Source organism: Macaca thibetana, chromosome 14 (assembly GCF_024542745.1).
Source record: "Macaca thibetana thibetana isolate TM-01 chromosome 14, ASM2454274v1, whole genome shotgun sequence".
Taxonomy (NCBI): domain Eukaryota; kingdom Metazoa; phylum Chordata; class Mammalia; order Primates; family Cercopithecidae; genus Macaca; species Macaca thibetana.
In genome coordinates this window covers 74690482-74717638 of record NC_065591.1, presented here as the reverse complement: position 1 = coordinate 74717638, position 27157 = coordinate 74690482, and the positions used below count along the sequence as shown (strand labels likewise).

At 39.8% G+C, this 27157-nt stretch overlaps 2 protein-coding genes across 5 annotated transcripts in view; one reads left to right on the top strand and one right to left on the bottom strand.

Moving 5' to 3' along the window:
- Positions 1 to 25531, bottom strand: part of DDIAS (DNA damage induced apoptosis suppressor) — a 32448-nt gene extending 6917 nt beyond the window's left edge. Inside the window, exons 1-3 of one of the 2 annotated variants that reach the window (XM_050755823.1) lie at positions 25427 to 25531; positions 13633 to 13732; positions 11867 to 11995 (exon numbers count right to left, since the gene is read on the bottom strand). In XM_050755823.1, coding sequence (XP_050611780.1) covers positions 11867 to 11979 — 113 coding nt within the window. In that variant the 5' untranslated portion in view covers positions 11980 to 11995; positions 13633 to 13732; positions 25427 to 25531. Of the gene's footprint in view, positions 1 to 11866; positions 11996 to 13632; positions 14733 to 25426 lie in introns of those variants that run through there. The other variant, XM_050755824.1, reaches the window with a different exon arrangement.
- A 47-nt stretch (positions 25532 to 25578) lies between these two features.
- PRCP (prolylcarboxypeptidase) overlaps positions 25579 to 27157 on the top strand; it is an 82611-nt gene continuing 81032 nt past the window's right edge. Inside the window, exon 1 of one of the 3 annotated variants that reach the window (XM_050755851.1) lies at positions 25579 to 25655. Coding sequence is in view for 1 of the 3 variants with exons in the window: in XM_050755850.1 (XP_050611807.1) it covers positions 26830 to 26997 (168 nt within the window). In the remaining 2 variants the exon portion in view is untranslated. Of the gene's footprint in view, positions 25656 to 26635; positions 26998 to 27157 lie in introns of those variants that run through there. The other 2 variants (XM_050755850.1, XM_050755852.1) reach the window with 2 other exon arrangements.

Below are 27157 nucleotides of genomic sequence, written 5' to 3'. Positions count from 1 at the left end.
GTCTAAAATCTGTAGCTCTCAAAGTGACTCACCTTTATTAGATCTGTGCTATGATTCTTCTGCCATACTGAGGATGGATCTATACCAACCCATTCATATAATCCTACACAAATCTGCTGGAGTTTGTGCTGTAGGTTAGCCATAGAATGAATTAAAGGTAATTGACTCACTAGGGGATAAAACTCCATTAGTACCAAACTCTAGTGAAATGAACTGTTTAAAATATTTATTGGAATTTCTTTAAAGGCTATGCAATAATAACACATATATGTCTAATGTAAAATTCCTAGCAAAACTTAGACTAATTAATATGCATTAGCATTAAGTTTACAAATGTTTTCAACATGCATTATTTCATTTTTATAGGTAAAATTTACAAATGGAGAAATTAGTTTGAATTTTTATCTAAGATGACAAAGTTGGTAAATATATGACCCAAACCCAAGGCTGCGAACTCGTATCATGAAGTTCTGATATTATGATATGGTAACAGTGGGACCAAATGGTTAAAATAAAGAATCGCTTGCAATGACAATATCAATAATAGCCTCAAAAAACTATGTCTGTTAGTGTTAATGCATTTACATATTAAACTATATATGTTTTTATAAAGTACATATGTATAATGAAGATATTTATTTATATAGTTTGCTTTAATCCTTTTAGGAACGATGCTGGATTGAAATAAATGTTAGTGTGGTGTAATATAGATCAGAGTTTCTCAAACATTAATATGTATACAAATCATCCAGAGATCCTGTTAAAATGAAGATTCTGATTCAGGAAGTCTGGGATGAGGCCCAAGATCCTGCATTTTTAATAAGCTCCCAGGTGATGCTGATGCAGATGTACCTTAGGCCATACTTCGAGAAACAAGGACATAGACAACATATTCACATCACTGTCCCCTAATTTAACTTCCAGAGGCACCCCTATTTCTAAAATGTCATTTGATACAGAATAGCAGTTTTCAAACTTTTTGATTTCGCACTCCTTTATACTCTTAAAACATTATTGAGAATATCAAAGAGCTTTTGTTTATGTGAATAGTATCTATCTTTTTTTATTAAAAAATATTTACTTGGGCCAGGTGTGATGGCTCACACCTGTAATCCCAGAACTTTGGGAGGCTGTGGCGGGCAGACCGCTCAAGCTCAGGAGCTCGAGTCCAGTCTGGGAAACATGGCAAAACTGCATCTCTACAAAAAACACAAAAATTAACGAGCGTGGTGGCATGCGCCTGTAGCCCCAGCTACTTGGGAAGCTGGGGTGGGAGAATTGCTTGAGCTCAGGAGGCAGAGGTTGTGGTGAGCTGAGATTGTGCCACTTAACTCCAGTCTGAAGGTGACAGAGTCAGACCTTGTCTCAAAAAAATAAAATAAAATAAAATAAAATAATTTACTTGCCAAAGATTGAATATATTCAAGGTATACAACATGATGGAAATACGTATACACTGTGTAATGATTACCATAGTCAATTTTTTTTTTTTTTTTTTTTGAGACAGAGTCTTGCTATTGGTCAGGCTGGAGTGCAGTGGTGCGATCTCAGCTCACTGCAGCCTCCGCCTCTTGGGTTCAAGTGATTCTCCTGCCTCAGCCTCCCGAGTAGCTGAGACTAGAAGCGCCCGCCAGCACACCCAGCTAATTTTTTTGTATTTTTCGTAGAGACAGGGTTTCACCGTGTTAGCCAGGATGGTCTCACTCTCCTGACCTCATGATCCGCCTGCCTCAGCCTCCCAAAGTGCTGGGATTACAGGCGTGAGCCACCGCACCCGGCTACTATAGTCAAATTATTTAACACATCATGCATTACCACTCACGCTGTACACTAGATCCACAGAACTTGTTCTTCTTGTATCTGTCTATATTTCTTTTTTGGTTTGTTTTGAGACAGGGTCTCACTCTGCTGCCCAGGCTGGAGTGCAGTGGTACTATCATGGCTTACTGTAACCTCAAACTTCTGGGCTCAAGAGATCCTCCTGCCTCAGCCTTCTGAGTAGCTGGGACCACAGGCACATGCCACCATGTGTGGCTAATTAAAAATTTTTTTTAGAGATGGGGGGGTCTCACTGTGTTGCCCAGACTACTCTTGAACTCCTAGGCTTAAGTGATTCTCTTGTCTCAGCCTCCCAGAGTGTTGGGATTATAGGCGTGAGCCATCACACCTGGCCTCTATCTATATTTCTCATGAAATGAGAAATTAAATGAAAGTGAGAAATTAAAACTGAGAAATCAAAAAAATATTAATTCATTAAAAACAGACCCATTACATGGTTAACACAAAAACACACTTTTATGAAAAAGTTACATTTTTCAAATTTTAAAAATTAGTAAGAAGAGACCAGCATTGTTTCACATTTTGCAAATCTCTTTAATGTCTGGTTTCATAAAAAGACAGCTGGATTCTCATATCTGCTTCTCTGCTCAATCTGTTGTGATAGTACATGTTGTGTAGCCTGTGGGAAACTCCATTATGCACTCATGAGAGACTGAGAGTGAAAAGGCAAATAATGCCTTAGAATTATGAAAACAGATTTGAGTTCAAGGAGCCTCTGAAAGGATCTATCTGAAATAATGGCTATAATTTGCTATCTTTTTTGTTTGATCCCAGTTAAAACACCGAGTTTCATTTGTTTATTTTTTATTTTTATTCATTTTTTTTTTGAGACAGGGTCTTGCTTTGTTGCCCAGGCTGGAGTGCAATGGTATGATCTCAGCTCACTGAAGCCTTGACCCCTCAGGCTCAAGTGATCCTCCCACCTCAGAATCCTGAGCAGCTGGAACTACAGGCACATGCCATGATGCCTGGCTAATTTTGTTTATTTTTGGTACAGGATAGGTCTCACTATGTTGCCTAGGCTGGTCTCAAAATCCTGGACTCAAGCCTATCTTGGCATCCCAAAGTGCTGGGATTACAGGTGTGAGACACTGAGCCCAGCCTAATTTTAAATTTTTTTTTTTTTTTTTTTTAGAGACGGGGTCTCACTACATTGCCCAGACTGGTCTCAAACTCCTGGACTCAAGCAATGCTCCCACCTTGGCCTCCCAAATGCTGGGATTACAGGCATGAGCTACTACGCCCAGCCTGATTTATTTTTCTAGTGTCCTGATATTTAGCCCAGATGTAGAAGAACTGGATTAATGTTTTCTTAGTTTTGAAAACCTTAAAAAATCAGATGAAAGCAATGGACTCACTCTCTCCCCTCAAAAAACATATATGAACACAATATTCTACATATTTTAGGGACTGGAGGAGTCATACACACCTATAATGTATCCACAGATTCCAGTTTAAGAATATCCTGACTATATGATTATATAATATCCCTTTCCGAGTTTATAGACCCAGATTAAATACACACAAAGTAATGAGACATATTTTAAAAAACATATCTCTTAATGCTTCCACATATCACTTCCCCCACAAAATAAGAAAACTATGATCTTTATGTGTGAAATTAAATTTGACTTGCTTAAGTAAATGATATAAGCTCTTTGGGTACTTGGGAATGGGGGAGAGGATAGGTAGTCTCTGAGCGATGAGTCCTATTTTAAGACAGGAAAAGAAAGTTATTAGTGTTAGAGACGGATTTCCAGGCTAAAAGGGATTATGGGTCCCATTAGTCACCCAGAAGGGCAATTTCTATCTGTTTGGGCTAGATGGATAGCTTGTCTGGATAAATAAATTCCTTCTCCAGCTTATAATTTTGGGGAGAGTACAGACATACACTATTGTGTGTATATGTGTAGTTACTGCTTCTCATGAAGGACTGAACTAACTTTGTACACTTTGTTTTATAGATTTATGTCTATGTTTGTATATTTATATAATGACACCCCCTTTCGAATGAAATGTAACTTGGAACACTAATATAAGGATGAGAATAGAGATCTTGCTGAAACTAACCTGGGGGCCCTGGAGTCCTTCCTACTACTCAGCACTATGCACTATTACTACTCTAATCCCATCTCTCTCCAGAAGCACTTCCATGGAGCGCCAAGGCTCTGCAGAATACCTATAGATTGAAAACTACTTTCAATCTACTGATCTTATCTTGGAGGTTAAGAAAAGAAAAAAGTTAATTCCATAAAGCACAAAATACTTATTATGATTACAGTCACTAAAAATTTCAGGTTCAAAGAAAATATTTACGGAGGTCTCTCTGTTCTTCAGCATCTCTAAGATCTTCTGCAAAGGCAAGAGCATGGAACTCCTCTGTCATAAACTTGCTGTGCTACAGCAATGGGGAAATGAACATGAAGAATTTCTGTTTCCTATGTTGGCATACAACTGATTTCAAGTAAGAAAAGAGGGAAGCAAAAACAACAGTAGAAAAGATAAGTACCAGGATTTAGATCATCATGGCGAATGGGAGGCAGGATTAGATTGCAGCTCCAACTTGGATGGACAGAGCAGCATGTAGGGGCTCGCGTCATGAATTTTAGCTCCAGAACAACTGCAAGAACAAACAGGAATCCCAAGAGGACCCACAGACCCTCTGAAGGAAGTGGACTGCTCCTGCAGGACCTGGGAGATACCCCAAATACTGTGTGGTATTCATGGCTGAGAGACCCAAAGACAATTCACATCACAGGACTCTGTGCAGACAAACCCTGAGTACCACCCTGGAGCCAGATAGACTTGCTGGATGGCTAGACCCAGAAGAGAGATAATCACTGCAGCTCGGCTCACAGGAAGCCACATCCATAGGAAAAGGGGGAGAGTATTACATCAAGGAAACATCCTGTGGGACAAAAGAATCTGAACAACAGCCTTCAGCTCTAGACCTTGCCTCTGACAGAGCCTACCCAAATGAGAAGGAACCAGAAAACCAACTCTGGTGATATGACAAAATAAGGCTCTTTAACACCTTCAAAAAAAATCACATTAGCTCACCAGCAATGGATCCAAACCAATAAGAAATCCGTGATTTACCTGAAAAAGAATTCAGTGAGGCACCAGAGAAACGTGAAGCCCAATGGAAGGAAATCCAAAAAACAATACAAGAATTGAAGGGAGAAACATTCAAGGAAATAGAGAGCATAAAGAAAAACAATAAAAACCTGAGGAAACACTGGACACACTTACAGAAATGCAAAATGCTCTGGAAAATCTCAGCAATAGAATTGAACAAGCAGAAGAAAGAAATTCAGAGCTTGAAGACGAGGTCTTCGAATTAACCCAATCCAACAAACACAAAGACAAAGGAATAAGAAATTACAAACTAAGCCTCCAAGAAGTCTGGGATTATGTTAAACAGCCAAACCTAAGAATAATCAGTGTTCCTGAGGAAGGAGAGAAATCTAAAAGTTTGGAAAACATATTTGGGTGAATAATTGAGGAAAACTTCCCTGGCTTTGCTAGAGATCTAGGCATCTAAATATAAGAAGCACAAGAGCATCTGGGAAATTCATCAAAAAAAGATCATCACCTAGGCACACTAAAGTAAAGACAAAGGAAAGAATCTTTAGGAGTTGTGAGACAGAAGCACCAGGTAATCTGTAAAGGAAAACCCATCAGATTAACAGCAGATTCTCAGCAGAAACCCTGCAAGCTAGAAGGGATTAGGGTCTTATTTTAAGCCTCCTCAAACAAAGCAATTATCAGCCAAGAATTTTGTACCCAGCGAAACTAAACATCATATGCGAAGGAAACATAACAGTCTTTCTCAGACAAACAAATGCTGAGAGAATTTGCTACTACCAAGCCACCATCACGAGAACTGCTAGGCCGGACACAGTGGCTCACACCTGTAATCCTAGCCCTTTGGGAGGCCGAGGTGGGTGGATCATCTGAGGTCAGGAGTTTGAGACCAGCCTGGCCAACATGGCAAAACCCCATCTCTACTAAAAATATAAAAATTAGCCAGACGTTATGGCGGGTGCCTGTAATCCCAGCTACTCGGGAGGCTGAGATAGGAGAATTGGGCCTGAACCCGGGGGACGGAGGGTGCAATGAGCCGAGATTGCGCCACTTCATTCCAGTCTAGGCGAAAGAGTGAAACTGTGTCTCAAAAAAAAAAAAAAAAAAAAAAAAAAGAAAAAGAAAAAGAAAAACTGTGAAAAGGAGCTCTAAATCTTGAAACAAGTCCTGGAAACACATCAAAAACAGAATTTCTTTAAAGCATAAATCATGAAGGGCCTATAAAACAAAAATACAATTTAAAAAGCAAAAACAAAAAAACCCAAGATACACAGGCAACAAATACCACGATGAATGCAATGGTACCTCAAATCTTAATACTAACATGGAATGTAAATGGCATAAATGTTCCACTTAAAAGATAAAGAATAGCAGAATGGATAAGAACTCACCAACCAACTATCTGCTGCCTTCAGAAGACTCACCTAACATATAGGACTCACATAAACTTCAAGTAAAGGAGTGGAAAAAGGCAGTTCATGCAAATGGACACCAAAAGCAAGCAGGGGTAGCTATTTTTATATCAGACAAAAACAAACTTTAAAGCAACAGCAGTTAAAAGAGACAAAGGACATTATATAATGATAAAAGGCATCGTGCAACAGAAAAATATCACAATCCTAAACATTTATGCACCTAACACTGGAGCTCCCAAATTTATAAAACAATTACTAATAGACTTAAGAAATGAGATAGGGCTGGGCGCGGTGGCTCAAGCCTGTAATCCCAGCACTTTGGGAGGCCGAGACGGGCGGATCACGAGGTCAGGAGATCGAGACCATCCTGGCTGACACCGTGAAATCCTGTCTCTACTAAAAATACAAAAACAAAATTAGCCGGGCATGGTGGCGGGCGCCTGTAGTACCAGCTACTCAGGAGGTTGAGGTGGGAGAATGGCAAGGGAGGTGGAGCTTGCAGTGAGCCGAGATCATGCCACTGCACTCCAACCTGGGCAACAGAGTGAGACTTCGTCTCAAAAAAAAAAAAGAAAAAAAAAAAAAAATTACCAACAAAAAAAAGTCCAGGACCAGATGGATTCACAGCAGAATTCTACCAGACATTCAAAGAAGATTTGGTACCAATCCTTTTGACGCTATTCCACGAGATAAAGAGGGAATCCTCTCTAATTCATTCTATGAAGGCAGCATCACCCTAATACCCAAATCAGGAAAGCAAAAAAGAAAATTACTGCCCGATATCCTTGATGAACACAGACGCTAAAATCCTTAACAAAATACTAGTTAACTGAATCAAACAACATATCAAAAAGATAATCCACCATGATTAAATGGGTTTCATACCAGGGATGCAGGGACAGTTTAGCATACATAAGTCAATAAATGTGATATACCACATAAACAGAATTTTAAAAACAAAAATCACATGATCATCTCAATAGATGCAGAAAAAGCATTCAACAAAAGCCAGCATCCCTTTATGATTAAAACTCTCAGCAAAAGTGGCATACAAGGGACATACACCTCAATGTAATAAAAGCCATCTATAACAAACCCACAGCCAACATAACAATGAATGGGGAAAAATCGAAAGCATTCCCTCTGAGAATTGGAACGAGACAAGGATGCCCACTCTCACTATTCTTCTTCAACATACTACTGGAAGTCCTAGCCAATGCAATCAGACAAGAGAAAGAAAGAAAGGGCATCTAAATCAGTAAAGAGGAAGTCAAACTGTCACTGTTTGCTGACGATATGATTGTTTACCTTGGAAACCCTGAAGACTCCTCCAGAAAGCTGCTAGAACTGATAAAAGAATTCAGCAAAGTTTCTGGATACAAGATTAATGTACACAAATCAGCAGCTCTTCTATACACCAACAGCGACTAAGCAGAGAGTCAAATCAAGAATTTAACTCCTTTTACAATAGCTGCAAAAAAACAAAACCAAAGACAAAAAACCAGACAAATAAATTTAGGAATATACCTAACCAAGGAGGCAAAAGACCTCTACAAGAAAAACTCCAAAACACTGCTGAAAGAAATCATGGACAGCACAAACGAATGGAAACACATCCCACGCTCGTGGATAGGTAGAATCAATATTGTGAAAATGACCATGCTGCCAAAAGCAATCTGCAAATTCAATGCAATCCCTACCACTACTATTCTTCAAAGAATTAGAAAAAAACAATTTTAAAATGCATATGGAACCAAGACATAGCTGGCATAGCCAAAGAAAGACTAAGCAAAAAGAACAAACCTGGAGGCATCACATTACCTGATTTCAAACTATACTATAAGGCCATAGTCACCAAAACACCATGGTACTGGTATAAAAATAGGCACACAGGCCAATGGAACAGAATAGAGAACCCAGAAATAAACTCAAATACTTACAGCCAACTGATCTTTGACAAAGCAAACAATAGTGGGGAAAGGACACCCTTTTCAACAAACGGTGCTGGGATCATTGGTTAGCCACATGTAGGAGAATGAACCTTATACAAAAGCAACTCAAAATGGATTAAAAATCTAAGACCTGAAACTATAAAAATTCCAGAAGATAACATTGTAAAAACTCTTCTAGACACTGGCATACCCAAAAGCAAACGCAATAAAAACAAAGATAAATAGCTGGGACTTAATTAAACTAAAGAGCTTTTGCATGGCCAAAGAACAGTCAGCAGAGTAAACAGACAACCCAGAGAGTGAGAGAAAATCTTCACAACCTATACGTCTGACAAAGGACTAATATCCAGAATCTACAATGAACCCAAACAAATCAGTAAGAAAAAAACAAACAATCCCATCAAACAGTAGGCTAAGGACATAAATAGACAATTCTCAAATGGCCAACAAAACATATGAAAAAATGCTCAACATCACTAATGACCAGGGAAATGCAAATCAAAATCACAATGCAATACCGCCTATTCCTGCAAGAATGGCCATAATCAAAAAATCAAAAAACAGTAGATGCTGGTGTGGATACAGCGATCAGGGAACACTTCTACATTGCTGGCAGAAATGTAAACTAGTACAGCCACTACGGAAAACACTGTGGAGACTCCTTAAAGAACTAAAAGTAGAACTACCATTTGATCCAGCAATCCCACTACTGGGTATCTACCCAGAGGAAAATAAGTCATTATGTGAAGAAGATACTTGCACACGCATGTTTATAGCAGCACAGTTCAGAATTGCAAAATCGTGGAACCAACCCAAATGTCCATCAATCAATGAGTGGATAAAGAAACTGTGGGGTGTGTGTGTGTGTGTGTGTGTGTGTGTGTGTGTGTGTGTATGATGAACTACTACTCAGTCATAAAAAGGAATGAATTAATGGCATTTGCAGTGACCTGGATAAGACTAGAGACTATTATTCTAAATGAAGTAACTCAGGAATGGAAAACCAAACACCATATGTTCTCACTGATGTGTGGGAGCTACGCTATGAGGACACAAAGGCATAAGAATGATACAATGGACTTTGGCGACTTGGGGGGAAGGGTGGGAGGGGGTGAGGGATAAAATACTACAAATAGGGTGCAGTGTATACTGCTCGGGTGATGGGTGCACCAAAATCTCACAAAGCACCACTGAAGAACTTACTCATGTAGCCAAATACCACCTGTACCCCAATAACCTATGGGGAAAAAAAGATAAGCACCAGAAATTACGGATATAGTTTAAAAAAATTTTTGTGTCAATATAGTATGTGCAGAAAACAGGTTATATTTCCATGGACTATGTTTCCACAGGCAAGGACTATGTGCCATGGGTTTTATATTCCAAAAGAGTCCCGTCACTTATATTCCAAAAGAGTCCCGTCACAAGTCCTTTCCCAGGGCATTTTAAGCTCTAAGAAAGAGAGAGGAAGATGTCATTCTGAATACAAATTTCACTGCCAGTTTGGAAGTAGTATGGTGATTATGAAGGTAGACAGAATTCAGATTGTGTAGGCTTGAATATGTTTCTGCCCCTAACTAGCTGGCTGTGTGATGATTTGCAGTAAGTTACTTAACTTTTCCAAGCTTCAGTTGTCTCCTTTAAAGGCTGGCATTAACAACAGCGTTCACTTTATAGGGCTGTTGTATTAAAAGATGTAATGCCCACAAAGCTCCTAGCACAGTGCCTACTGTACAGTAAACACTCACTAATGTTATCTATTGGTATTACCAGTCTAAATAAGCAACAATGGCATTATTGTTCAACCTAAATTTTTGTTGCAGATTATCTTTAAAATAAATGACCGGAAAGAGCTTTAAAAATATTTTATATCTATATATTACTGATAATGTATCACACAATGTTCTAGGCATGTTATGCATATTAACCTATTTGATCCTTACAAGAACCTTATGAGGCAGATATCACTTTCCCCATTTTGAGGCTCAGATAATTACAGTGACTTGCCCAAGGCCACACAGCTGTAATGGCAGGGTTGTGATTTGAATCCAGGCAGTCAGCTCCAGAGAATTATGCTTTTAATCATGATAACATACTGCAATAAGGTAAAGTATACTTATAATAGATTATAATAATAATAGCTGCCACTTTGGAAATTCTAATATATATTATGTATTCTACTAGAACATTTCTGTGCATTATCTCTAATTTACAATGATCCCATATTGTGGGTACCATGATCCCACCTTACAAATGAGTAATTAGACTCACAGAAGTTAAATATCTTGCCCTAGGTCACAAAGTTAATGAGAGCCAGAGCCTACATGCAACTCTGTTGTGTTCTCTGAAGCTTGAAATTGTTCCATTACAGTAAGTCCTCATTTAACATTAGTGATAGGTTCTTGGATACTGTGACTTTAAGCAAAACTACTTATAGCGGTTCTCAAATAACATCACTATAACGTTGATGAGAAAAAAATTTGTTTCACTATACATCATTTTGCTTAAAGTTGCGGTGTCTTAGAATCCGACAACATTAAGTAAGGACTGTATACCACACTGCTTCTAAGTATAGATTCTGATGAAAGGCAAATAGCCCATGGGTTTTAGTTGTTTCAAATGACAGGCAGGAACCTGAAAATGGGTGAACCTAAGACAATCTAAACACTATCATGCTATCACTTATTCATTCGTCTAACGAACACTTGTTGAACATTTTCTATGAACTAAGCCTGAAGATGGATGCCAAGGATTTAATGATGAATAACACAAACAGGGTCTTTCTCTCAGAGCTTACAAATGAGTACTTGAGAGACTGGCTTAATAAAGGAACAGTGTGATAACTACTTCAAGGATTACTTAGAGTCTAGATATGAGTTAGAACTGCCCATCTCCCTTTGTGCCTCCCCATTCAATGCTAACTAGACAAAAAGACTAGTTAAGAATATTGCTGGCACACTACTCTTTCTTACATAGTTCTAGCTACTTACTAGTTATTCTTATCCTCTCTTCCATGCAGAGAGACAGTGTTCTGGAGAAACTTCAAACCTAACCTCTCATTTCTACTCTATAAAGATAGAGGAAGATCTTAGGCTCTCAGGTATAGTTGGCTTGCATCTGAGCACCATAATAAAGAATTATATGCCAAACACCTTTCTAGTTGCTAAAGGATAGAAATTACTATAACATAGTCCCTGGTCTCAAGGAGTTTATTTATTTACATTAAAAAGTATTCTAAGGATCATGCAAAAATAAACAAACAATAAACAAAAGCCTGCTGTATTATTCCCAGGGATATCCCAGAAATGGGTTAAGTTTTGTACCCAGTATTGGAACTTACTGAGAAGTTATTTTTCTTCAATGAGGCAAGCATTTAGCAAAGGACTTGACAGTAACTTAAAACTTTTCTCTAGTAATAGATGATTAGCAGTGAAATCTGTTCTGGGATTTACAGAAGAACCAACTCCTGAGAGTTGTCCTGGTTTGGTAAATCTGGTCCTTGCCCTTGAGCCATAGGAAATCTACAGTGTGCACTTGTATTTCCTCTCTCACCCATACAGACTTTACTTTTACCTTTTGGAGACCAGGATTATCCTAGAGAAGCACTTCTGACATGATGGATATATAAAACTTGAATTCTGGAGAGCAAGTACTGAGGCTAGAAGAAATTTTCTTCTTCTATTCATGTGTTCACACCGTGGCCTGCAAAACAAAATAGTCATTGGGATGACTGGCAAATCTTTCATTACAGCGCATATTCATTTCTTAGGAAAATCACAACCTCTACTGCAAAGCTAATAGATGTCATGTGTTTCACTTTCAAAGTGAAGGTGGTGTCAATGTATTGGAAAATTAATTCTTTTTCTACTTAAAATATTAACAGGAAGAAAATCAGATTTAAAACAGTGTGGTTTAAGCAAATTCTTGTATCCTGTTTCTTAATAAATGCTCTATCCCAGTAATTCAGGAAAGATGTCATTTAGCTTCTTCACACCTTTACAAGAAGATACAAAACTTGTGTCTGCCATCAATACAAAGGAAACTACAGGTTGAGCATCTTGAATCTGAAAGTCCAAAACCCAAAATCTGAAATGTTTTGAGTGCCACCATGATGGCACAAATAAAAATTCCACACGTAAGTACTTAACACAAACTTTGTTTCATGCACTAAATTATTAAAATAATTGTGGCTGGGCGCAGTGGCTCATGCCTATAATCCCAGCACTTTGGGAGGCCGAGGCGGGTGGATCACCTGAGGTCAGGAGTTCGAGACCAGCCTGGCCAACATGTTTTCTCTACGAAAAATACAAAAATTAGCCGGGCGCGGTGGCTCACGCCTGTAATCCCAGCACTTTGGGAGGCCGAGGCGGGCGGATCACAAGGTCAGGAGATCGAGACCACGGTGAAACCCCGTCTCTACTAAAAATACAAAAAATTAGCCGGGCGCGGTTGTGGGCGCCTGTAGTCCCAGCTACTCGGGAGGCTGAGGCAGGAGAATGGCGTGAACCCGGGAGGCGGAGCTTGCAGTGAGCCGAGATGGCGCCACTGCACTCCAGCCTGGGCGACAGAGCGAGACTCCGTCTCAAAAAAAAAAAAAAAAAAAAAAAAGAAAAATACAAAAATTAGCCGGGCATGGTGGTGAGTGCCTGTAATCCCAGCTACTCAGGAGGTTGCAGCAGGAGAATTGCTTGAACCTAGGAGGCGGAGGTTGCAGTGAGCCGAGATTGCACCATGGCACTCCAGCCTGTGCGACAAGAGCAAAACTCCATCTAAAAAAAAAAAAAAAGTATTGTATAAAATTACCTTCAGGCTATGTGTAAAAGATGTATATAAAACATAAACAACTTTTATGTTTAGATTTGGGTCTCATTCCTGTATCTCATTAATTGTATGCAAATATTAAAAAATGCAAAATTCACAAGACTTCTGGACCCAAACATTTCAGATAAGGTATATTCAATCTGTACACGAACTTACATGAATCTTTTAAAGAACCTAAATTGGTGGAAATGGTACTTTTTTAGCTGAAATATCGTTTTATTAGATTCCAGTGTGCTCATTTTATACATCTTGAAGAGAAAAGAAGACTTCAGATTTTGTAAACAGAAAAAGCAAAATGTTACATGTCAAACGATAGCTCAAAGTGTTTTAATATCCTTGTATAAAACACACCAGGAAGGCCAAGGGTGGTGGCTCATGTCTGCAATCTCAGCACTTTGGAAGACTGAGGTGGGGGGCGATCACTTGAGCCCAGGAGTTTGAGATCAGCCTGGGAAACATAGGGAGACACTGTCTCTACAAAAAATATAAGAGAATTAGCTGAGTGTGGTGGCACGTACCTGTAGTACCAGCTGCTTGGGAGGCTAAAGCAAGAGGATCAAGGCCATAGTGAGCTATGATGATGCCATGGCACTCCAGCCTGGGTGATAGAGCAAGACCCTATCTCCAAATAAACAAAGAAATCAGAGGAGTAAAATAATAAAATACAGACATACCTCATTTTATTATGCTTCACTTTATTAAGCTTCACAGATATTGCATTTCTTTCTTTCTTTCTTTTTTTTTTTTTTTTTACAAATTGAAGGTTTATGGTAACCCTGTCTCAAGCAAGTCAATTTTTCCAGCGGCATGTGCTCACTTTCCACCTGTCACATTTTGGTAATTCTCACAATATTTCAAAAGTTTTCATTTTTATTATATCTGATGGTGACTTGTGATCAGTGATCTTTGATGCTACTATTGTAATTGTTTTGGGGCACCACAAACTGCACCTGTATAAGACGAATTTAATCTATAAATGTGTATTTGACTGCCCCACCATCTCTCTCCCTCTTGTTGGGTCTCCCTATTCTGAGATACAACAATATTGAAATAAGGCCAGTTATTAACCCTACAATGACCTCTAAGTGTTCAGGTGAAAGGAAGAGTCACACATCTCTCACTTTAAAACAAAAGACAGAAATAAAAATTAAGGTTAGTGAGGAAAGCATGTTGATAGCCGAGATAGACCAAAAGTTAGGTTTCTCGTGCCAAACAGCTAAGGTGGGAATGCAAAGGAAATGTTACTGAAGGAAATTAAAAGTGCTACTCCAGTGAACACATAAGTAAGAATGTAAAACAGCCTTTTTTTGATATGGAGAAAATTTTAGTGGTCTGGATAGAAGATCAAACGAGCCACAACATTCCCTTAAATGAAAGCCTAATCCAGAGTAATACTCTAATGCTCTTCAATTCTATGAAGGCTGAGAGAGGTGAGGAAGCTGCAGAAAAAAATGCTTGAAGCTAGCAAAGGCTGGCTCTTGAAGTTTAGGAAAAGAAGCCATCTCCAAAACATAAAACATAACTTGCTGCAAGGTAAAGCAGCAAGCGCTGATGTAGAAGCTGTGGAAATTTATCCAAAAGATCTAGCTAAGATAACTAGATCTTAACTAGTTGATGATGGTGGCTACACTAAACAACAGATTTTAAATGTAGACACAACAGGCTTATATGGGAAGAAAATGACATCTAGGACTTTCATAGCTAGAGAAGTCAGCGCCTGGCTTCACGGCTTGTCAGCACCTGGCTGCAAGGCTTCAAAGAACAAGCTAACTCTCTTGTTAGGGGCAAATGCAGCTGGTGACCTGATATTGATGCCAGTGCTCATTTGCCATTCCAAAAATCCTGCAGGCCTTAAGGATTATGCTGAATCTACTCTGCTTGTGCTCTAGAAATGGAAGAATAAAGCCTGGATGACAGCACATCTGTTTATAGCATGATTTACTGAATATTTTAAGCCCACTGTTGAGACCTATTGCTCAGAAAAAAAGATTTCTTTCAAAATATTAATGATCATTGACAACGCACCTGGTCACCCAAGAGCTCTGATGGAGATGCACAAGGAGACTGATACTATTTTCATGCCTATTAACACATCCATTCTCTACCCATGGATCAAGGAGTCATTTTGACTTTCAAGTCTTATTATTTCAGAAACACATTTCCTAAGGCCATAGCTGCCATAGATAATGCTTCTTCTGATGGATGTGGGCAAAGTAAGTTGAAAATCTTCTGGAAAGGTTTCACTACGCTAGACGCTAATAAGAACATTCATGATTTATGGGAGGAAGTCAAAATATCAACACTAATTGGAGTTTGGAAGAAGCTGATTCCAGTCCTCATGGATGACTTTGAGGGGTTCAAGCTTTCAATGGAGGAAGTGACTGCAGATGTGGTGGAACAGCAAGAAATCTAGAATTGAGCCTGAAGATGTGACTTAATTGCTGCAATCTCATGATAAGGCATGAACTTATGAGGAGTTGCTTTTTATGGATAAACAAGAGAGTAGTTTCTTGATATGGAACCTACTCCTGGTGAGGGTGCTGTGAACATTGTTGAAATGACAACAAAGGATTTAGAATATTCCATAAGCTTAGTTGATAAGCAGTGGCAGGGTTTGAGAAGACTGACTCCAATTCTGAAAGAAGTTCTACTGTGGGTAAAACGCTATCAAACAGCACTACATGGTATAGAAAAATCTTTTGTGAAAGGAAGAGTCAATGCAGCAAACTTCAATGTTGTCTTATTTTAAGAAATTGCCTCTGCAACCCCAACCTTCAGCAACCACCACCCCAAGCAGTCAGCAACCATCAACACTGAGGCAAGACCCTCCACTACAAAAAATTATGACTCATTGAAGGCTCAGATGATCATTAACATTTTTCAATAATAAAGTGTTTTTAAATTAAGATATATATTTTTTAGACATAATGCTATCGCATACTTAGACTATAGTATAGTGTAAACATAACTTTTATTAATATATGCACTGGGAAACCAAAAAATTTGTGACTCACTTTACTGCAATATTTACTTTATTGCAGGGGTCAGAAACCCAACCCACAATATCTCCGAGGTATGCCTGTAGTGATGTTCTCTTTATACTTTCTTTTTAAAAATTCAGCCTGGGCAACATGATGAGACCTCATCTCTCCAAAAAACAAAAAAAAGGTTAGTCGGGCATGGTGGTATGAGCTTGTGGTCCCTGCTACTTGGGAGGCTGAGCTGGGAGGATCGCTTGAGCCCAGGAGGTGAAGACTGCAGTGAGCTGTATTCATGGCATTGCACTCCAGTCTGGGTGACATAGTGAGACTTTTCCTCAAAAAAAAGAAAAAGAAAAAAAGAAAAAAAAAAAATTAAAAGGTTGATATGTGGCAGAGTGTGGTGGCTCACGCTTATAATCCCAGCACTTTGGGAGGCCAAGGTGGGCACATCAACTGAGGTCAAGAGTTTGAGCCAGCCTCGCCAAAATGGTGAAACCCTGTCTCTACCAAAAATATAAAAAATTAGCCCGGTGTGGTGGTGTGCACCTGTAATCCCAGCTACTCAGGAGGCTGAGGCAGAATTGCTTGAACCTGGGAGGCAGAGGTTGTAGTGAGCCAAGATCATGCCACTGCACTCCAGCCTGGGCGATAGATCTCTTTGAGGCTCTGTCTCAAAAAAAAAAAAAAAGGTTGGTTGGTTTACTAATTTTTTAAATGGATTAGCTTATTTATAACATAAAATACACACCTCACAACAAAGGTCTTTGTAACTGTTTGAGATAAAGCTGTATTAAGAAACTTTCATTTTTAAGCACATGGCAAAAGCTTTCAATTCTGAAATGGGTGATACTGTTTTTGACACTGGCATCAGCAAACTGACAAAGTGGAGGTCACTCGTTTTAAAAGAGTAGAATCTTTTTGGTATAGTACTCCATAAAGATGATCACAAACATAGAAATGTGGTGACTATGTAAGGGAGATGTTAAAGTGATACTAATCCTGTTAGTCAATCAAAATAACATGTCTATAAAAATAAAATCTTGCCACCTAAGTTAATAAGATGGAAATTTGCAAAGATGAAAGATAATAATTTACATAAGTCACTGATCTGTATAAATTAAAGCGAGCATAGAAAAGAGAAGGCTAATCCTAATTTTTTGCTATCCTTGTTGGGATTCTTATGTATACATTAGTAAGGTTCTGCCAAAAGCCGATTATGTATTCCTAGATTTGGTTATCACCTTAGGCTACATGGCAATCTCAAAGGACACGGTAGGGTAGGGAATATAGGATACAAATGAAAGGCAGAAAGAAAGGTCAAAGAAAAGTGCCATTATGAATGCTAAAATCTCAAATTCCTTGCCATTGCAACTGTCAAAAGACAAAATTACAACAATTTTGCGAAAGATCTTAATTGGCTTTATTTATGATTCTGTCAGAGGTGTTTGAACAAAAGCAACTCCATCTTGTCTAGAGGGCGGGTACAATGAAGCTGAGACATACTGGGCTGAATTCCCAGACGCTTAAGGCATTCTAAGTCATAGGATGAGATATGAGGTCGACACAAAATACAGATTATAAAGACCTTGCCGATAAAACAGGTTGCAGTAAAGAAGCCAGCTAAAACCCACCAAAACCAAGATGGTGACGAAGGTGACCTCTGGTTGTCCTCATTGCTACGCAGCCACCAGCGCCATGACAGTTCACAAACACCATGGCAACATCAGGAAGTTACCATATATGGTCTAAAAGGAGGAGACACAAATAATCCCATCTTGTTTAGCATACCATCAAGAAATAACCATAAAAATGGGCAGCCAGCAGCCCTCGGGACTGTTCTATGTCTTTTATTCCTTTACTTTCCTAGTAAACTTGCTTTCACTTTATGGACTCGCCCTGAATTCTTTCTTGCGCGAGATTGAAGAACCCTCTCTGGGGGTCTGGATTGGGACCTCTTTCCTGTAACAGTTCTAGAATCGGGAAATACTTTATTCCATAAAATACAGTAAGTGTCCCAAGGGGCAGAACAGAGAAGTTTGGTTTTATAGACAGAGAAGGGCTGAAGAAAGTAGAAACAAAGAACAAAAAGCAGCTTAGTCATTTCAGAGGTACTTTCCTCCTAAAGTGGGAACAGAGGGACAGAAAAATACAGGAATAATTGGTTGACATAAGCCTACTTTTTGTTGTAAGCATCAAAGGCAGAGCAAACTTCATTGTCATGACAACTGAAACTGGCATGTGTGGGAAATTTGGTTATTTCTCTCTACTGAGTTCTAGGAAGATCAGATAACAATGCAGTTTTGATTTGGTGAGGTGGAACTTTAAGTATAAATGTCTCTATTTTGATTTTTAGTCAGGTCTACTGGGGCCTAGTGCACGAGCTTAGTCCAAAACAAAGGCCTCCTATAACTTTTAGTTAACACAACAATGGTGTAATGTCAACAAGGGCATCATCCCTCCACATTCTAAAATCCAATTTAGCGTAGGGTTTAGTATAGAGGTATACCTACCTGTGAGTTAGAGGAGCTAAAATAGCATAAAGCTCACTCCTGAACATGCTGTCTCTTACCTGCTTAAAATCCTGTTATTTAGAATGAAGCCTCAATATCTCACAATGGTCTGTGCAGCCCTGGGTTAGCTAGATCTTGCCAATCCCTGACCTCACTTAATACCACTCTCCTTCTTAATCACTGTATTTCAAGCCATGCTGGCCTTCTTTCTGCTCCTCAAGCATACCAAACAATTCCCTTCTCAGGCTTTTGTGCTTACTGTTCTCTTTGGCTAGGATATTCTTCCCTTAGGTCTTGGAACAGTCGGTTCTTTATCATCCTTCAATCTGTAACTCTGTTATCCCCTCAGAGAGCCCCACTTTAGCTCAAGTAGAATCCTCCTTCCTCTTAGTTTCTATGGCATCACCTGTTTTATCCTTCATGGTACTAATCGTGCTGGATAGTCATCTTGTATATGTCTTTGCTTACTTATTTTTGTTCGTTCTACCCATCACTAGCCTAAGTTTCATAAAGATGGGGACCTAGTTCTACCCTGTTCTCTACTGTAACCCCAGTGCTTAGAACAGTGCTCAGCACACAGTAAGTTCACAATAAATATTTATTGAATAGGGCCAGGTGTGGTGGATCAGGCCTATAATCCCAGCACTTTGGGAGGCCAAGCTGGGAGGATTGCTTGAGCCCACCAGTTTGAGACCAGCCTGGGCAACACGGTAAGAACTCTGCAAGTAATAAAAAATATTAGCTGGGCATGGTGGTGCACTCTTGTATTCCAGCTACTCAGGAGGCGGAGGTGGGAGGGTCACTTGAGCCTGGGAGATTGAGGCTGCAGTGCACAGTGATTGTGCCACTGCACTCCAGCCTGAGCAACAGAGACTAGTCTCAAAACAAAATTTATTGCATGAATGAAGAACTATAAGCAGAATTTTGCAATTCAAGAAAATTTTTATAACAGAGTAGGCATATGCCATATGATACCATAATTTTCTTCCTATTTCATTTGAAGTTCCCCTAAAAAATCTTTCTTTATTAACAAAGAGAATGGCTTTTCTTTTTTTCTACACCATATACTATTGTACCTCTGTAGTCCTACCATTTGTTTTGTCTATTGTAGTGTATTGTCTATTTGGTTTTATTCTCCCTAATGCCTATTCTCTTAACTTTCTTTTTGCTCTTTATGTACTAGTAATTTATGCCAAGGGAAACAATCTGAGTTGTGTTCCTTGCTTCCCCACTCCCACAGTATGTTTCACATTTCTATGCCTTTGTTTTTTTCCATTCTTCTCCTTAAAATGCTCTTTCATTCTCCTGGTAATGCTTATTCTTCTTTAAGATCCTTCTTAGAAGTCTTCTTTTCTAGAACATTTTCCCAGAAGTTAAATTACTCTTTAATTCATCACATGCCACATTATATTAAAATTATCTGTTAAATATGGTTTGTTTTTCCTGGACCCAGAGTAAGATCTTAGAAGGACTATCTGTTTATATCTTCAGTGCCAAGCTCAGAAATTGTTAATCTGAACTTCAGATATTAATCTTCTTCATGAGTTGCAGTTCCTCTTCCTAAGCCACAATTTTGTCACTTAGCGTTAAAAACACAATTTTACCAAATCATAAAATTATCTTACATTTGTATACGAAGTACACAGACTAGTTTCATATATAGTACCTTATTTAATACTTATTTTAATCATTACTTATGTCTTCTCCTCACTTCTAATATTTTTACTTGTGTTCATATTGTGAGCAGAGACTATTTTCTTTAGGGCTCTAAAACAGAATTTTATATTGTACCACAACAATATGGGCATTCATCAAATCATATTCTTTACACAATTGCTATTCAAACTTTAGGAAATGGAATAAACTTGTAATATGACTCGTACACTGGGCTAAGTGAAAATAACATACTGTCTGTCCTAAAAAAATTTGTTAATTGGGCAGACAACTCATCAATAAGTGAAAAACTTAAATAAGCAGGAAATTTTGGATTCATTTCTAAATTAATTGTGCCAGCACTTATTACTATACTTTTAAAGGAAGGTTGGTTACATTGTTTTTATTTAAGGGTTTATTGCCCTCTAGTGGATCAAATGAGTAAGTCTAAAAATCTATAAAAACAGCAAATTTGAGAACTGTAATGAAAGGGGTCATTAGTATTTTTACTATTTGTATTTCACCTGGTGAACCCCAGAAATTGGCGAAAAGGCTTCCCATTTATTGTCTGTTGGACAATAACAGAATAAGATGCTTTCAGACAGTTAATATTAATTAATTTCCTTTGGTGTTTTCATAGTATTTCCTTCATACTTGCCACCTAGTTTATTATTGTATTTATTTATTTATTTATTTGCCTAGGCTCTGGGGTGTTTTTAGAGTTTGTTTTATTTTTCTGTCTCTCTCTACTGCATGACTTGCAGTATAGTGGATGCATGTCTGATGAATAATTGAATGAAACACCAGGAATAAGTAAACACTAAAATTAGGAAGACAGGATGACACACTTGGGAACAATTTCATATGTGGTATCTTTTGGAGTTTATCTTTCTTCTAATATTTATTGGGAAGGATGGTGATATCGTATTACATTTCTTTCAGCTCCATCACAGCAAACCATATCCCAATTTAATATGCTAACATATTTATTTATTCATCAGTTATTAATTGTGCGGCTGCTAAATGCTGGGGGGAAGAGCGTGATTGATGGACAAACAGACAAGGTCCCTACCTAGTCAGTAGACTTACTGTCTAGTGTAAGAGACAGACATTAAATAATCACACAAAAAATTTACCTGCAATTCTGGCAAATTCTATTTCGGAAATGCATAGTGCCATGAGAAGATATAACAGGGGGACTAATTTAGTTTTTGATGGAAGGAATGGGGAAAGAGAAGAGGATACTTAGGAAAATACATAATCTTATTTTTAAAAAGTATTTTCTCAGGGTAGTAGTGTTAAGAGCAATTTTTATTTCCTTTATATATTTAAGATATTTTCTAAGTGTATGGCTTTCATAATTAGAAAAAATCAATAAATACAATAAAAATACTGGAGAGGGACATTAGCAATAATATACAAAGAAAAGCTTGCTTTCTTTAAATCTCTCACACATAAAAGTAGAAATAAGGAGGGTAGAAAGGGATAAAAGTATAAGTGTTGGGGCAGAACTAATTAAGGCCTCAGTTGGCCTTTGTTTTGAAAGCCCAGGGATAACCCAGGTCAATGTCCAGGAATGAAGGCTCTGATAGACTTATGCTTATTAAAATATGTGGGGTCCATGTGGACACACTATAGTACATATCTAATTTACCATGGAATATTCTGGAATGCTTTCTCTCCTTTTAGACAAGCCATTATGGGGAGCTGAACCGTAATCCAAAGATGTTTTACTAATTTACCATGAAAAATTACCATCACAGGGAAGGGACATATCAGAAGCCTGTATTTAAATATTTGGTATAACTATATATTATACTCAAATTACAAACAGAAAGTTGCTTGAAGAAGAGCTGTGTGGTGAATCGACTATTTAATGGAATCAAGCTAATGCCTGATGCATCTTTCATTCTAGAGATGATTCTTTCAGTGGTACCAGATATATAAACTCACTGATTACAACCTCTGCATCCCATTTTCATACTAGACAAGTATTTCTCAACCTTTATCATACATCAAAATCACCCAGAAGGCTTGATAAAACAGATTGCTGGACTCCAACTCCAGAGTTTGATTCAGTAAGTCTGGGATAAGTGTCTGAGAATCTGCATTTTCATAAGTTCCCAGGTAATGGCCAAATTGTCCACACTGGAAAACCAGTAGCTTAGTCATTAAGACTATCTCATGGTGAATAACACTTGTGATAAATATGGTTATAGTTAAATTCCCAAGGCCTGACAGCATCTCAGTCTTGTTTAAATTATTTTGCAATTCTTTGCTCTAATCCATTATTTGGTGACCTTTCAGCTTAACTACTTCATAATCAAGTTCTCAGAAGGCATCTTAATCATTTATGGAAAACTGTGCCCATACATGCACATACTAACACAACTTTTTTTCTTCTTTGGGCTAGACTAGAAGATCTAGAATAACTGGGTTAGATTAGAAAATCTAAACTAATTCTTATTCTATGTTAGATCCTAGAGAAAAAGTTCAGTGAAGTATTTAGTGTAAATTGGCATCTGGGGATGGGGCTGAAGAGAACATAAAAGTATAAGATATGAATCCTATCTTAAAGTTCATAATCCAGTTTGAGTTCATTTGACTGCTTTACAGTTTGCAAAGTGCTTTTGCATCATTATCTGATCCACTTAGAGAAGTTAAATAACTAATTAAAGAATAGGAATTAGGAGAAATCAGGTCTGGAACTCATGCCTTCTGATGAGTAGCTTACTAGTCTTTCTAGTACATCACTCTCTTTGTTCAAGCTTCACACTTGAAAGAAACTATGTGTATTTGCTTCAAGACTGTGCCCAAAGGATGAAATTACTCCTTTAAAAAACTATCTTAGTTCTAATGGCATAAAGAAAAGAAAGTATGACTAACTTTTCTCCCTTTCTTCATTCCTCTCCAAACTGTTCTTGCCTTGCATGAAAATCTTTGTCACCTTGTAATTATCCAATTTTCTATTTCATAATTTACAGGCCAAGAGGCCTCAGTTATGGGAAGGGTGGCTATTTTGAACTGTCTTCTTAACACTATCTAATGGTTTCCTCCAAGGGCACATACTTGTTTAATTTTTCTAAAGGCAGTCATAATTAGTCTCTAAAACATAATTTAGTGACATTAACACGAAAACTCTAGAAAAGTAAGAGAGGGAGGCAGGACAGTGAAAATTAAGTAAGCAAAAAAACAAAGAGACAAAACCCAGTGAAAGGAGAAATACTGATGAAAAATACTTTAAAAACATGAACCAGGAAAATTTTAGTACAATACGGTTTTTCTGTTGACTGTCATTTATGGGATATTTATTACAGGGATGGAGAAGGTAATAGGGTTAAAGAGAGAAAAAACAGGCTCTTGTGTTCAAGGAATTTATAATCTATTGGCTAAGACAGGCAATATATAACTATCAATGAAATAATATATGCAAGCTCCAGACTTCTATACCTTAACTGCTTACCTGAAAGCCAACTGTATTCGATGTCTCATAGGGATCTCACGGTTTAATAGTTAAAAAACCTGAATTCTTAGTTTCCTCTCAAACCTCTTTTTTTGCAATTTTGCTCCATCTCAGTAAATGGTACCACTCACTAACCAGTAACTCAGGCCAGTAGCTGGGAGTCATTTGTCATTCCTCCCTTTCTTTCACATCCCACATCACACTCATCAGAAGGTACTTGAATTTACTTCCATACTTAGAAACCATCATTCACCTTTCCCTTATATATTCTGCCATCATCTTAATCCAAACCACCATTATCTCCTGTTTATGGTGCTGGATTAACCTCCTTATCATGATTCGGTCTCTGCCCATCTTTCCAGATTCATCTCATACAACTGTCCTTTCTGAATATATTCCAGCAATACTGGTCTTTCCTTAGATTCTTGAACATTAACATGTCAAGCTCTTTCCTGCCTCAGGACCTTTGCACAACCTCTTCACTCTGTTTAGAATGTTGTTCTTTTCCTCTCTTGCACAGTTGGATCATGCTCATCTTTTAGGCATCAATATCAACTCCTCGGAAAGGTCTTCTTAGACCAGTCTAATTCACATAGTTTCCTTGTAAATTCTCCTTAATTCTATCCATACAAGGTAAGTTCCATTAGAACAGGAATCTACCTTGTTCATCATCGGATCTCAGTACCTAGCAGTTCTTGGCACAGACCAAAGAAGCACTTAACTATCTGCAGAATAAACAAATAATTACTTGTTGCTCTGTGATCCAGTCTTGTGGGGTCAGGAAAGGGTTTCTGATTTAAAAGGCTTTGCAAACTGGGTAAGAATTAGCCAGGTCACGGACAGGGTCAGAAGAAGGTTTGGGGTGAGAAAGAGGATAGTACACTTCAGGAACACAGAAGACATTCTATATGGCTGGAGCGGTGGAAAACCACTGGGGCTGAAGAGGCAGGCAAAAGTCAGACAGGAAAGAGCCTGTAAGTCATGTTAAAGAGTTTGGGCTTAAACCTGAGGGCAAATAGGAGGGACTGAAAGGTTTTCAATGGGGAGTGCCTCGGGCAATTATCTTTATCAGCCCAGCAATGTGGAGACTGGACTGGAATGTGGCAAGATTGAAAGCAGGAGAACCAGCTGGGCCAGGTGGGGGTACTGCCACAGCTATGTAGCAGTCATAGGGTCGAACCAAATTAATGTCAGTAAAAAACGGAGAGACGTGAACAGATCTGAGATATTCAAGAGGCTGTTAGGGACTGGCTGGATGCGAAAAGGAAGAAAACTTTCAAGTTCTGGTTTAAGCACCTGGCTCAGTTAAAGTATGTTCCCTCTAAGCCATGATACCAGTTTGGCAGATCCCCTTTTAGCACGTACTACTCTGCACAGTGGCCCGCTGAATACGTATTTGCACATCACAGAAGCAAGAGTCGCGCCTTTTCCACTCTATCTCCGATTCTAAAAGCTCACTCGGAGTCTAGCTCGATGCCACTGAAAGCGTTCAATAAACGTTCGTTAGGTGATTGCAACTGCACTGAGTCTAAAATAAAATAACTGACGTTTATATCTTTTACCCTCATGTCCGCCCGTTTACAGAGAATAACTCGTGAAAAAACAAGTGCCGGGCTCTGGGTGGGTCTCATTCATAATGAAGTTAAGAGCCTCCTTGGGAGTCTCCGGCCCTTAGGCTTCCCGAGAACCCCTTTACCCAGCTCACCTGAGGGAGAAGACCAGTAGCGGGCCCAGGCGACACACAGTGACTCAGACCGGCCGGATCAGTAGTTCGCCGGGAGCCTTCCAATCGAATCTCCCGCGTCCTTTTCCGCCGGAAGTAACGCTTTGGCTGCGTTCACTCAGAGCCAATCAGAAGAAAGCGCCGCAGAGGGTGGCGCTTAGCCAAGAAATCCTACAAGCTTGTGGGAACGACCATTTTCGTCAAACTGCGGGTAGAGTCGGTGGATCAGTAGTACAGTCCGTAAAGTTGGTTTTGGCTGCGCTAAGCCTCCTGGGCGTAGGGATCCCCGGAAAGTGTGGAGCAAGCCTGGGCGTCCTGGGGTCTGGCGGGGTGACTGAAAGAGGGAATGGAAGCCGGATGAAGAGGGTTGAGGGAGCTTTGGAAGCCAGACCCGGCGCTGTCCTAGGGGCTAGCACTACCCAGGGGCGGAGGGGGGAAGGGGGCTTTGGCAGGAGGCAGGAGGGAGGTGGAGCGCGGAGTGGGTTTTCGGGTGCCGAAGAAGAAAGGGGGCGTTACTTGAAAGAAGGGACCGGGACCTGGCGGGATTTAGGGACGATGTGGACCCGGGGCGACCTCTGTAATGGATGGGTTGTGCAAGCAACACAGTTTTGGGGTTACCAAAGAACGGAGTATCATAGGGAGTGGTTAGACTCCATGATGGAAGTGGGTGCAAGGAGCACAGTCTTTGGAGCTGGACCCAGCGGTCTGCGACGACGTGCTCCGCTTACTGCTGAGTGATCTAGTGCAAGTTCCCGCACCTCTCTGAGCCTCCGTTTCCACATCTGTAGATGGGAATAACAATCGAATACGACGCACAAGATTGCTGTGACGATTGAGTTAGAGGAGATGATGCCTGTGCCTCCCTGCCTCCTGATATACTGGCCTGTAGTGAACCTTCAATAAATTGTCATGGAAGCTGTTATTGCCTTTATGTGGGATTTGCGGAGGGCAGGAGGTGTAGCAATGGAATTGAGGCAGCCAGGGCAGAGTTTGGCGGTGATTATAATGGTGGGGATATAGGATGACCTGAAGGACAGGTGGGCTTCGGGGGCGCTATAGATAAAGCATGGGCTACAGCGATGAGGTAGGAAGAGGCCCTAGCATGATAAAGGCAAACTTGGGATGTGACCGCAATGAAGGTGAGTGCTAAGAAGCAGACGGCACGAGAGTAAAGTGGAGTGGAGGCGGTGCCCTCGGGGATGGGGGCGGAGTGGCTGTGGTGACCTGGTTTGGGCGGTGTCTGAGGAGCTGGCTGGCTTTGGGTTTCCCCCGGGAGGAGCCGTTTTGCGGCGGGCGGAGCTGCAGACTGGGCAGGGCTTAGCCCGTGCGCTGCTGCTGGCCTCCTTTTCGCCCTCCCACCCGCACTGCAGCCGCCAGCCTGAGCCATGGGCCGCCGAGCCCTCCTGCTCCTGCTTCTGTCTTTTCTGGCGCCCTGGGCCACCAAGGCCCTCCGGCCGGCCTTAAGGGCCCTCGGCAGCCTGCATTTGCCAACAAACCCCACATCCCTCCCGGCTGTAGCCAAGAACTATTCGGTTCTCTACTTCCAACAGAAGGTAAGGGGGAGTGGGGGCTTCGCCGTCCCCGGCCCAACCGCCGGGAACCCTCAGAGCCCGGGCAACGGAGCCCACCTCGAAATTCACACCCCTTGATGCCTGGGATCTCTTCGGTCTTTGGCTCATGTCTTCCAGAAGGTGGTCTCAAATCCCAGTTTTG